The sequence below is a fragment of the Protopterus annectens genome, chromosome 5.part1 (assembly GCF_019279795.1).
Source record: "Protopterus annectens isolate FY-2018-M chromosome 5.part1, PAN1.0, whole genome shotgun sequence".
NCBI lineage: Eukaryota > Metazoa > Chordata > Ceratodontiformes > Protopteridae > Protopterus > Protopterus annectens.
In genome coordinates this window covers 401,794,485-401,807,686 of record NC_056736.1, presented here as the reverse complement: position 1 = coordinate 401,807,686, position 13,202 = coordinate 401,794,485, and the positions used below count along the sequence as shown (strand labels likewise).

Genomic DNA, 13,202 nt, shown 5'->3' with positions numbered 1-13,202 from the left:
CTAACTTAACAATTACTAACTACACAGTCAGAAAGTCAAGGAGAAAAGTGAATACTCCTGATATGTGGTAATCAGAGAAAAGTTCATTGTCGAAACAAGTTCCCAGATCCCTAACTACTGTATCAACTTTTAGGGGTATGTTGTCAGTGTGATAAAGATTACACATTTCTTGGCATTCCCAAGAAAGGGATGGGAATTTAAGGAGGGGATCAGCAAGATCTCGCTAGACACTATGTATTAGACAACCTGTATATTGTCTGGACTCATTGAAGAGGTGTTTCAGTGCTGGAGGTGGAATTGGCATTAATGACGTGCTACAGTCCAGGTGAGCCTGGCAGTATGGACTTGGGCATCTGGGTTGATGGCTGTCCTTATTATCTGAGACCTACTCTTTCTTGATGTATCAGACAGTATAGCCAACACTAGAATGAGAGATCTCCATTTACATCAGGTAATAATAAAAAAAAAAAAAAAAAAACTAAACAAAACTAAACCGAGTTAGGTTCATTACCCCTTGTCCTGGAATAGACTTCTCTTGCATGTCAAGCAGTGTGACTCCATGTCAGCTTTAAAACGTAGCTTAAACAAACTGATTGGTGCCCTAAAATGGGGCCTGCCCTCCTTAAAAAGGTGGTTAGATCAGGGCTAAGAAGGAGCAGGTGCCAGTTTGGAACTAATCTCTCCTTTGAACAAGCAAATAAGGTCACTGGTGAAATCCTCTAAGGCTAACTTTGAGTCCAAATTGGACACATCCACCAAGGACAATCACAAGGCCTTCTTCCCATATGTCTGCAATCTCAAAGGCAACACCCAAATCTGCTCTGAACTGGTGGTCAATAACACCACATACACATGCCATAGATATAGCCAACTTGCTGGCAGACAGGTTTAGTGAAAACTTTACCCCCCCCCCGTCAGTAAACCAGGACATCTCCAGCACCTGCCCCCCCCAATCATCACCAGGGAGCAGGTTCTTAATGCCCTCTCAAAGGCAAAACATACAGTCTCCATATGACCCGATAACATGCCTGGCTGTGCCCTACATGAACTCAGGCATGAGCTGTCATCTCCATTAGACACCCTATTCAACCAAAGCTTGAGCACCGGCTTCATCCCAGCTGAATGGAGGACAGCCACTGTCATCCCTCTACACAAAGGTGGAGCATCCACTGACCCAGGCAGTTATAGGCCCATCAGCCTAACTAGCCTGATCTGCAAGGCTGTGGAACGCATTGTCATGAACCTTATAAACAAGGACATTGGCAACCTCCAGACGCTTGACCCTACACAGTTTGGTTTTGTCAAAGGGAGGTCATGCCTGTTAAATTTGGTTGACTTCTTTGAAACAGTCACCAAAGCCATGGATGGGGGAAAGACGGTGCACACCGCCTACCTTGACCTAGCCAAAGACTTTGACTTTGACACTATTCCTGACTTGGGCATAATAGATAAACTCTCCCAACTAAGCATCAAACCCGTATGTTACCATTGGGTAGCTAACTGGCTCACTGATAGAACCCACTCTGTCAAAGTAGGGGAAGCCACCTCTAGTAGTAGACCCGTAGTGAGCAGTGTACCCCAAGGATCACTCTTGGGGCCTCTCTTGTTTGGGATATACTTTTCAGCGGTTAAAGCCAAAACCAGTGGACTGTGGCTGACCAAGTTTGCAGATGACTTCAAGCTGGCCGCTGTCTTAAATTCCCCTAGTGATGTGAACATCCTGCAAGAGGGCCTTACTCAAACTAATGACTGGTGCCAGAAGCATGGCCTCAAACTGAATGCCAAGAAATGCATCATTATCCCCTTTGGGGAAAATGTCATCTCCACTAATTATCACATTAACAACATACTAAGCATGCAATCAGTCGTGAGGGACTTGAGTACTCAAGTTGATAGTAACCTGACTTTTGACCACCACGTTGCCTCTGTTGTATGGAAGGCTTTCTACATGGCCCACCTCATAAGTAAGGGTATTTCATCCAGGAACAAGGAGGTCATAACATCAATGTACTCTTCCCTTATCAGACCCATTGTCGAGTACAATGCCCTCTTCGCCATGTACCTTGCCAAGCAAATGCATCAGTTAGAGAGACCACAGAGGTTCCTGACCATGAAAATCCAGGGTTTCAAACACTTATTCTATATAGATAGGCTGGAAGCCCTGTCCCTCTACTCAGTCTCATACAGACTGCTCAGAGGTGACCTGTGTCTGGCATGCAAGGCCATTTCAGACCCAGCTTTGATGGAGTTGCTGCATATCTGTAAGACCAACTCCACTCGCACAACCCGCAGTCAAGGCCTTAACCTGGTCTGTGACATTAATAGAACTTGTTGGCGGGATAGATTTGTGTCCCAAAGACCCCCCCCCATCTGTGAAGTAGTCTCCCTCTCCATGTCAAGCAGAGTACCTCTCTAGCCTTCTTTAAGAGGAACCTGGACGCCTGGATGGGAAATAGAAAATATACCACTGGGATCCCCCTGTGTCCTTGTTGGACAGGGGAAACAGGTGCTGACTTTGAGGGAACATGGGTGAAATTCTTGGCTAGGCTTATAAGGGTCTCCGGGCCAATAGCCTAGTATCATCCTATGAACCCAAGATCCTGAGGGTGGTTATTGGCAAAGCACGGATGACCTTTGGTTGAATAGTCTTGTGCATTTATTGAGATTCTTGTGATTCATTATGAATTGTACATGACCCCCCCCCCCCATTAATATTCCAAAATGTGCACGCTGATTGGCCAGCGTGCCTGTTGTAAACCCACAATATACCAACGGAAAAAGGTCCAGTCGCCTGGACTTTTTTCCATTGGTATAAAGTATCCAAAATTTTTAAATACAAAAAAAAAGGAAAAAAAAAAAAAACTAAGCAACGGAGACTTTCTCTTCACCATTGCTTCCATTTCAAAGCATTGATTTACTGAGTATGCGTAGGAAAGCAAGTCCCATACGCATGCACAGTACATCAACACAAAGAAGCAGTATACCTCCACCGGCGGAAGAACAGTAATGCGCCATTATACAAAGACATTATTTAAGAAAAGTAAGTATTTTTTCTTAAATAATGTCATCGTATAAAAGCAATAACCGACTCCGTGGTTGTAGTATATTGAAATTTACCCATGGTTGGCTTTATTTAATCACTCTGGCTTCGCCATCGTGATTAAACCACACCAACCGTGGGTAAATTTTCAATATACCACACCATGTCACTGGTTATCGCTTAAATATTAAATATGTGGGACCATGTTTGTAATGTCATATATTTAGAAAAAACTCAACTCTGTCCGCGGTATGCAGTATGTTCCACAGAGGGGTGTGGGGACTTTGAGTTCGAAACCTTTATTTCTGCTGCATTGTGAAGGATGGTGAAGCATGGATGATCTCCAACAAGAACAGATTTTCAAAGGTCCTTGCCTGTGTATAGTGCATTGTAGTGGCTAAAAGTATTTGCAGAAGCATCCATTGCTTGTATGCTACAGAAAAGGTTTTCACAGCATTAAACCATTTGACAGGTCACATAGAGAATGGCATGATTAAAAAAAAAAAAGTTTTATATACATGTACACACACCCACACACACACACACACACACACTCTCGAATGTTACTGCACATTCTGAAGTAGCTGAACCTTCGGCATTTCTTTTGATGTGAACTAAATTTTCTGTTTGTGATGTTGCATTCATCAGCAGAATTATAGTCACAGTTTCAGTTACAGGGGAATGGGATCTTCATTTATATTGCATTGACAGCAATTTTGTCCCAGGCTATTTTGTTAATTTAAGTTTACTTAAAATATTGACTTATTTTTTTAAGAACTCTTTAGGCAGCTGTTACTCATGTTAACAGAATGTTGACATCTTCATTTGCAGTACTGTTGCATCTCAGCTCTTGAATAAGTGCAACTATTAGTTAATCAAAATGTAGCATACTTACTCAACAGTCCTAGTCGGTGTGTGATGACATCTTATTGCATTATTTGATACTGTTTGTGCTTTTTTTCTTTAGATGTTTCATGGCATGAAATAAGAAACAAAATGGCTAATAGACTTGTGGAAGTGTTAACTAACTGCAGGATCTGTGGGGAGGCAGCAGTATTGTGACTTGCATTGTTTTGTTTTCATTGTTGCTATCTAGTGTGTTCTGTCAGGAAATGGCTGTGTCTTAAAGATTAGAATGGATTTGGTCTGACAGGGGAGACAAGTGTGGATCAGAAAGATTTTGTAGGTTGTCTTGTTGTTGTTGCAATTAACACACACACACACACACACACACACACCCACACCCTTCTACCAAGTCTGTATAGCTGACTGTAGTGAGAACAGTACAGCTCTGAGCAAAAAGATGGTATCATTTAGAGACTGTATCTGGCTACATACGGTGATCAGTTTTCGTCGTTCTTTCTTTTTCAGTGACTCTTACAAAGAGTATTCTAGATACTCCATCTTCTCCTGCCAAAGCAGGTCGACATTCAATGAATTCTCCACAGAAATCCACAGGATCCACCACAGTAGCAGACCAGAAAGGAAAGAAATCACGTAGGGGGCGACGACCTGGATCATTGTCTGCTGCAAGGAAGGTCAAAATACTGAAGAACAGCTTGGCAGAATCTCCCTCCCAAGCAAGAACTCCGAAAAGGAGAGGTCAGGGCTTGAAACCTGGACGAAAGGTCTGTATGTTTTTTTTTTTTTTTTTTATACCAGCTGCTAAGTTATACAAGCTTATTCATCATTACCGTGTTTATCTATAATTTAGTTATTTAGTAATAAACATTTTTGTATGAATCATAGATTCAAAAATTATTTGTGATGGTTTATAGTTTGCATTCCTACATGATTGAAAGGTGGTATGCCAAGACAAGGACCACATTCATCAGGAGCATTCTGCAATGACAGGATGAGACAAACCATGTGATTGTACTCGACACTGTATTCCAACAATATGCCTTTTTTATGCACTGTTCCTCAAATACAGTATCAATGTAAGATACTGCCAAGGAGAGGGAAGCAGAAGTATCCACCTAATACTGTATGAACTTGTGTTGTTGTAGTTGTTTTACTATTCTTCAGGTTGGAGTTTCATGGAGATACCAGAAATAGATGAGACATGAAAAGGCCTTCTCTTTGAAAAGCGGTGTTGATGGTTGTGGGATAAGCATCTGGAAATGTACAGTGTGTGCTTTTTTACTTTGTCATGTTTGTTACCAAATAGGTGCAGTGGTCTGAGGACCCTTTTCAGTCATGACCTGATGCGTAATGCCACGGACATAACAGTTACGCAGATAACACACTGAAATAGTACAGATAGCAGTATATGTAAAAAGCAAGCATATGTACAGCAGTTGGACAGTAAAGACCTCAGGGCAGTACACTAGTAGAGTATAAATTAAATACAACTGTTTTGTATACAACAAATTAGATTTTTAAATGATATAAGCAAGCCTACACACAAGTAATAATATATAATAATGAGAGTCTGGGAGCAAGGACAAAAAAATATATTTTTCAACAAGTAATTTCAACTTCAATTTATTTAGTTTTTTTTTCTACAAAGCACTGTTTACAGTTAAGTTCAAGTAATGAACAAAGAATCTTATAAAACGAAACAAAAAAAAAAATGGCATTAGTCACGTGTCTCCTTCATATGCAGTACTGAAGAGAGATGTCTTAAGCAAACTATAGAAGCCGGCCAGTGTTGAGAACTCCCAAAGCCAATGAGGTAGCAAGTTCCACAGGTACAGAACTTGATAGGCAAAACGTTGTACACAAGAATTCTGAAGACATGCCCAGGGAGCCACCAACATCTCTGAGTAACCTAGCGTACAATCGTTGATCTGATGTTGTCTACTTCATTCTGTTAACCTGTGGGAATATGGTTCTGAGGCTCGGAACAGACCGGCTGCCTTCTTCCAACTCAAAACTACTGACTTGAGCTCCTCCTGCCAACCCATAATGCTCCTTTCCCCCACACTACCTCAGATCTCATTTGCCGTGCTTCGAGTTTGCATCAAGTTCCTCATTCTTGAGCTTCTCGGTGGTTTGTAAGTTTTGCTGGTTGTTTCTTTCCCTACTTGTTGCCCGCTCTTCTAATTCTGTAGTTTTTCTAACTTTCCCATTTCTACCGATCAGGTCCTATTTCTTAAAAAGAAAAAGGTTCTCTCCTTTCTCTGTGCCTCTTCCTTTCTCTTTCCTTATGGCTGATCAAAACCTGCTAGGTTTTAAAAAGTGCACTTCCTGTGGGCAAAAGATCTCTCTGTCTGATGCCCATGGGGAGTGCATGTACTGTCTGGGGCCTCAGCACTTGGATGCTCCTTGTGATATTTGTAGGGCTTTTCATCATAGGGCTGTAGCGAATAGGAGGAGCAAAGTGATTTTTAAAAGGGTTGCTTCCTCCTTCTGCCACCTCAGGAATGCCTTCCACATCAGGGGCTCAACACCTTCCTGAAAAGCCCAGGGAGTCCTGGGAGTTCAGGAGACCTCGTATGCGATCTCCCTCCAAACCGCCTAGGAAAAAGGCAAAATCTTTGGAACTGACTCGCTCGGCTCCGAGTTCAGTGGCCTCTGCCTCTCTTCTGCCCCAATCAGCCTCTTTTGCTACAGGACCAAATGGAGCTCCCTCAGCATTGGCTCCTACAGTTTTAGCACCGGGATCAACTTTGCCAACTTATGTAAGGAGATCTCCACCTGGTTCCCCATGGAGATCCTCCAGACCTCCTTCTTGGTCTTCCAGAAGTCTGACCTCCAAGGATGTCGGTAAGCTCATTGAGGCAATTTCTCAAGACACAGATCCAGATCGAGCTTGTGTCCACTCCATCCACTTCTGGATCCGTGAGGGTTTCCCTGATGTTCTTCGTGTTTCAATGTTGCAGTCATCACATTTGGGTTATCCCTGCCATGGTAGCCCTTGGCCGGAATACCAGTGGCTTAGTATTTCTGCATCGATTGCTGTTGTGCTGGTGAGGCCAGTCTGGAGCAATAAGAATTGTCCTTGGTTTTTCCTCCCTTGTTTTGAGCAGTACCCTGATAATGAGAGGTAATGGAGGAAAGGCATAGACCAATAGATTGACCCAGGGGAAGGACAGGGCATCCACTTTCCAAGCCATGCAGTGATGGGGGAATAACCCAAATGTGATGACTGCAACAGTGAATATACTCGAACATCTACATTTATGGTAAGTGTACACAACTGTACTTTCCAACCAGTAGCTCCTTCTCCAATTCAACCCTTGGTTTTAGAGTTGTTGGTTCCATTGGGTCCCAGTGCTGGGGTGTTGGAGCCGATAGAGATCTCCTCTTCCCCTCCAACTTTCTTTCTGAGCATGTCTCGGAGCCATAGTGTTGAGGTTGGTTCCAGGGGAGGCTGACCTAGACTCCAAGGCTTTTGGAGCTGTTGCTTCCCCTCAGTGTCTCTACCTTTGACAGCTCACCTCTCTCTCCCCCCTCGGAGCGAGAGGCCCATACTCTGTGGGAGGCTTCTGCTCTGGTGGTCCCCGGTCAGACAGTTCCAGGAGGTTCGGAGCCCTTCCCGCATTCAGGGTCACGGAGAGGGTCCTCTCCGTTCCTAGGAGATCCTCAACACTTATATCTATGGAATCCCCCCCTCCCCATACTGGACCTGTGCCTGAGGCTTCTGAGCTGCCGCGTGGACTGCCAGCCCCAGAAAGCCTCCACACCCTTCCCTCAGTGACTCCCCAGGCTTCTTCTGACACCTTCAGGAGGGCCCTCCCAAGGAGGTCCCACAGAAGAGATCATGTAAAAAGAGGCACGTGGATTCTCCTATGGAATCTCTCACTACGGATACTGATATTGAGGAATGTGAAGGGTCTTCCAAATCATCACCTGACAAGTTCTTCTTTGAAGCATCCTTGAAATGCTTCAGCAATGGGGCGGTTGGTCTGCCCACCCTTCCCTGGAGGAATCAGTACTGTGGAGGCTTTTGGGTCCGGCCCATCTACTACCTTGGGTATCCACCCTGGCTGACCCATTCATCCAGTTGGTGTCATTGAGGGCTTAGTAGGAGCTAGATACAGTGGAACCAATCCCCAAATGCACCAACAAGATTTTGAGTGGCCCCGGCTGATAAATCTTTGTAGAACAAAGGAATCCCAGTAGATGCCATAGTTGTGGCAGCAGCCACTAAAAAGGAACAGGTTAAGGAAGGCTCCTCTGTCCACCCCCTGAATAGAGAATGCAGAGCATTGGACAGATTTGGCAAGAGTCTGTGCCTCATCTACCTTTGCTCTTAGGGTGTTGAACTATTTGTCACATTTTTATCCAGGCATAAAGGAACTTAGTCAAGGAGCTTTCTAGCTTGGTCTCAAGGTCTGTACCTACTGAGGAACAGGAGTCCTTTTCGTCTAGGCTAGCCACCCTACAGTCATTAGCCAATGCGTCCATGAGGCTTATCTCTCCCGTTGCGGAGGGTGCCTCAAGGCGGCCTGTTCCGGCATTGCCATATGGCGCCATGCCTGGATGAGGCTGTGCGATTTTGCAGAGCCTCTCAAACAATCCTTTATTAATGCCCCTTTGATTTCCCCATCATGTTTGGGTCCACGGTACGTGACACTTTATCCCAGAATGAGAAAGATGGTAAGATTCTGTCTGTCATCGGAATACGTTTTTCTACTACACAACGGGCCTTCTCCAGGAAACAGTGTGGAACTAAGAAGACATGGTTTTGAAAGTCACAGGATCCTTTCCAGGACACTCAAGGAGACCCCCCCCCCCCCCCGAGGCAGAGTTGGATATGGAATGGGAGACGCCACCTGCACGGCCGAGGGGGGTCCGCAAAATCAGAGGGCATGCAAATATGCCCGGGACAAGCCTATCCAGCAGTCGTGAATTGTGGACCAACTGCTCTCCTCCTGAAGCAGTCGGGGAACATTTTGCTTTGCACCCAGAAGCCTGGGAGGCCATCACAAATGACAAATGGGTGCGAAGGATCGTACCCAGAGGATACTTCATTCCCTCTTCCAAACCTCCCAAACAAAAACTTAGCCTCCCTGATGTTCCACCCAGTTAGAGGGAAGATGTGGCCCAGGAAATAAGGTTACTGCAAAAGAGGAGTCATCCAAGAGCTCCTCCTCTGCGATCAAATCGGATAGGGTGCTTACTCCAGATTCTTTTTAGTACCCCAGAAAATAGGGGACTCACAACATATCTTTGATCTGATATATCTGGTCAAGTCGGTAAAACACACAACGTTTGTTATGGTCACAATTCAATTTATCTTACTTCTTCTAAAGATGGGTGATTGTGCTCTGCAGACCTCAAGGATGTGTACTACTATATCAAAATGGACAGGTGCTCCAGGTGTTTTTGTATTTCAGGCTGGGAGCCAGTCACTACCAATTCAGGGCACATCCGTTTGGTCTCACCACAGCCCCCACTGTGTTCACCAAATGTGTAACAGTAGTTGCAGTTCATCTCTGACTGCAAAGGTTATTAGAGATTTCCACATTTGGACAACTGGCTCCTGACTGCTTCAACTAGACATCGACTCCTTCAAGTCAGGCATTACTTTCTTAAGTTGGCTCCAACCCTGTGGGTAACTGTCCACATACAGAAGTCACCGTTTAATCTGGTACAAGCCAAAGATTTCATAGGGGTCCACCTAGACACAAAGACATTTTATGCTTATCTCACAATGGACATAGTAACAAGTTTGAAATTTCACATCAGCCAGATTTTGACTGCTCCAAAACCCCCAGCCCCTCTAGTTCTCACAGCATTAGGCTCCCTAGTAGCAACCTTAATCCTCCTAAATGGCATGTTGTCACGTGCGGCTTTTACAGTGGACCTTAGCAGTACAATGGTTGCTTCTCAGGAATCCTTTGAATCTTCCCATCAGTCTGTCGTGGTTGTGCAAGGAGTCTCTACTTTAGTGGCTTCACTCCACAGAAGTTACTCAGCGCCCATTCATTCTTCCTTCCCCGAATGCCAAATTGACCACGGATGCCTCCCAGTTTGGGGCCGGGGGCATTGTCTGGGCCAGACAGTCCAAGGCATGTGGACGCCCCAGCAGACCAAATTGCATATTGGTGTACTCAAGATGAGAGTGGTTGTTCTGGAGTTGCAAGAACTAGACAGCTTTCTACCTCAGGGGACTGTTGCAGTCCAAACGGACAATATGTCAGTGGTTTGGTACATCAGCAAACAGGGAAGGGACCAGGTTTTACCCCCTTTGTCGAGAAGCAATGAGAGAGTGACAGTGAGCAATTTCTACCAACCGCTTTCTGGTAGCAACGCACATTCCCAGGGAGTCGCAGCATTTTAGCCAGCAAGCTCAGCCAAGTGTTACTGATGCCTCATGAGTTGTCCTTGAATCAGTCAATGGTGGATGTGATGCTCCAGAAATGGGGGGGGGGTCATCCTTGCGGCAGTCTTTTTTTGCCTCCTCCTCCATCATTAACAAATGCAGCCGGTATTTTGCCTCGATTCCTCCCCAGGGACAGTCCCCTAGGCCCGCACTTGTCCATGTTTGGCCCTCTGGTCTGCTGTCTGCCTTTCCTCCTTTTGTGTTGATCCCCAAGTTCCTTCAGAAAGCTCTCAGGTTGCCAAACAAAGTAATCCTCATTGCCCCTTTTTGGCCTCAACAAAACCTGGTTCACCTTCCTTTGTTCTCACCTGGTCTCCCCCCCATTCCTAGTCCAGATCTGCTCTTTCATTCATCGGGGCATCCACATCCGGACATTCAGGGCCTGAAATTAACCACATGGTTTATCCACTTCCGATGATGGCTAGATCACAGGCACTCTTTGCCCGTTCCAGAAATATTGATTTCATCTTGTAGGTCTTCCACACAGAAAATACAAGAGCAAATGGAAGAGATTTTTTTTTTTTTTTTTTTTTTGGGCTAAACAAAAACAGATAGATCCCTTTACAGCCCCAGTAACAGTCTTGTTAGATTTTTTGGCTTCCCTTTTCAAGGATGGTGCTAGTTACTCTACTGTCAAAGTTCATCTGGCTGCTATTTGTACCAATCCAGACTAACCTACTTTCATCTTTCAACTATATTTGTATTTTATTTAACACTCCAATCTTTCTCTCTAATCATAATTAACATTATGATTCTATTGTTACTACTGTTGTAAAAAAAAAAAAAAAAAAAATTATTTTCTTGTTTTAATTACATAATTTGTATTACATAGTTAGTATTATTTGTTTGTTGTTAGAATTGCATCACCTGACCTGAACTAATATCCTTGTATTTTTGCTCTTTGCCTATATAATAAGTGTTTATTTTACATGTATTTCTATAAACATGCTTTAATCTGTGGAGCTTTTCTCCCCGGGCCTCCACTGAAAATGGACAACGATCCAGCTGGACTAGCCCGGTCAACAAATGTAAAATAAAAAATAAATAAAATAAATAAATAAATAAAAATTTCTGATTGTCACATTGGGTTTGATTCTTTATCTCTTGTTTCTTCAAAACTTTGATTCCTTATCTCTTGCTTCTTCAAAACTGTGTAAAGCCTTTCTCAGGGGCATCTTTCTGCTCCGACCACCAGTGAGAGATCCAGCTGCTCCGTAGGATTTAAATATGATTCTGCAAGCTTTAGTCCATCCCCTTTTGAACCCTCAACTGCAGTGATTTGAAATTTCTTTCCTGAAAGACTCTGTCTGAACTCCAAACCTTTTCTGCAAAATTTCCATATTTGATTTTCCACAAAGACAGAGTGACCTTGCATACTAATCCTTTCTTTTTACCCAAGGTGGCTAAGGAGAGTAACATTAATCAGTCAGTCAATCTTCCAGACTTTTCCTGATTATCAAAATAAGGGGGAGTACACTTTGCACTGGCTTGATGTACACAGACAACTTTGTTTTTATATTCATAGAACCCCAAGCCCTTTAGGAAGTCTGATCAGTTGTTTGTCTCCAAAGAAGTTAAGTTATTAATGTAACATTCCGTCTGTGTTGTCCATCTTCATTCCATTAACCTTCCTGCCCCCTTCTCTTCAGAAAGCTTGGTAGAATTTATAAGGAAAGTGTGTTCCTTTGGTTGAGTTCCTGATGTTTTCTTGCTTGTGTCATATACACACATTTGATCTGCATGTTTTTTGTAGAGTACTGATGTTTGTTTGTTTTGGCAAACTCGATCTGAGGTACTGTGGGGGAGCAGGGCATTATGAGTAGGGAGGAGGAGCTCATGTCAGGAGTCTCGGGCTGGAAGAAGGTGGCCGGTTGGTCAATTCCGAGCCTCAGAACCGTATTCCCACAGGTTAATGGAATGAAGATAGACAACATAGATGGAACGTTATGGTAAGAACATCATTTCTTTTTTGTGTGTATGGCACAACTAATCCATTCAGGTATGGGAAACTCAAGCCATGCAGAAACAAATAAAACAATACCAGAACTGTATAACTACTCCTAAATTGCATAGGCAGCTGGTGCACACCCCGTAAAACAAAATTAATATGTTGATAACTTGAAGTCAGTTAGTAAACTAGCAGAAGAGTTCTACACCAACTGTAGGCAATAATGTTTAGTGTAGTGAAGACCTGTGTAAAGGGCATTGCAGTAATTCAGCCATGTTGAAACCAAGGCATGAACTACTACTTAAAGGGAGAGTGTCAAGATTCCCTGCAGATCTCATTGTTTTGATTAAGCTGGTAGGTCAGGTGATCCTATTGTTTACATTCAGACAGCTTTTAGTGTGATGGCTCAGGTTTCAGTACCTTGGGGGAAGGGTAATTTAACTCTTCAGGAAATGCTAACAGTTTCCTCTGTGTGCTCATTTTATTTACAGCCCCATGCTGATAGTAAAACCATATCACTACACTTTGAAATGTAGGGAAGAAGTGCTTATATGAGCTACTTTTTTTTTTTGCATCTTTCACTTTAGAGGCAGACACAAATGTGATTTTTTTTTTTAAAATAGTTTCTGCAGCACACTTGTTTGGATGTACATCTAATGGAAAAATATGTAATGGATTTTACTGCTCATTGATGTGCTTTTACATAATGCCCTACTGCTGTTTGTTATATGAGAAAAGAGCACCACAACTATGTCCCGAGATGAGCAGTATAGGATGCATTACTGTTGGTGGAATAAGACTAATCAGAATGTGACAGAAAAAAAGGTGCACTATTACATTAGAAACACTCAATAGCGAAGTCAGCTTTCAATTGTAGATGTGGAAAAGACAGACTACTATTCCACATTGCTAAAGAATTATCCCTGGTCCTAAACAGA

At 43.5% G+C, this 13,202-nt stretch overlaps 1 protein-coding gene across 1 annotated transcript in view; it reads left to right on the top strand.

Moving 5' to 3' along the window:
• Positions 1–13,202, top strand: part of SCML2 (Scm polycomb group protein like 2) — a 2,608,432-nt gene that overhangs the window by 1,644,556 nt on the left and 950,674 nt on the right. The window contains exon 8 of the mRNA XM_044073060.1: positions 4,412–4,668. Coding sequence (XP_043928995.1) covers positions 4,412–4,668 — 257 coding nt within the window. The remainder of the gene's footprint in view (positions 1–4,411; positions 4,669–13,202) is intronic.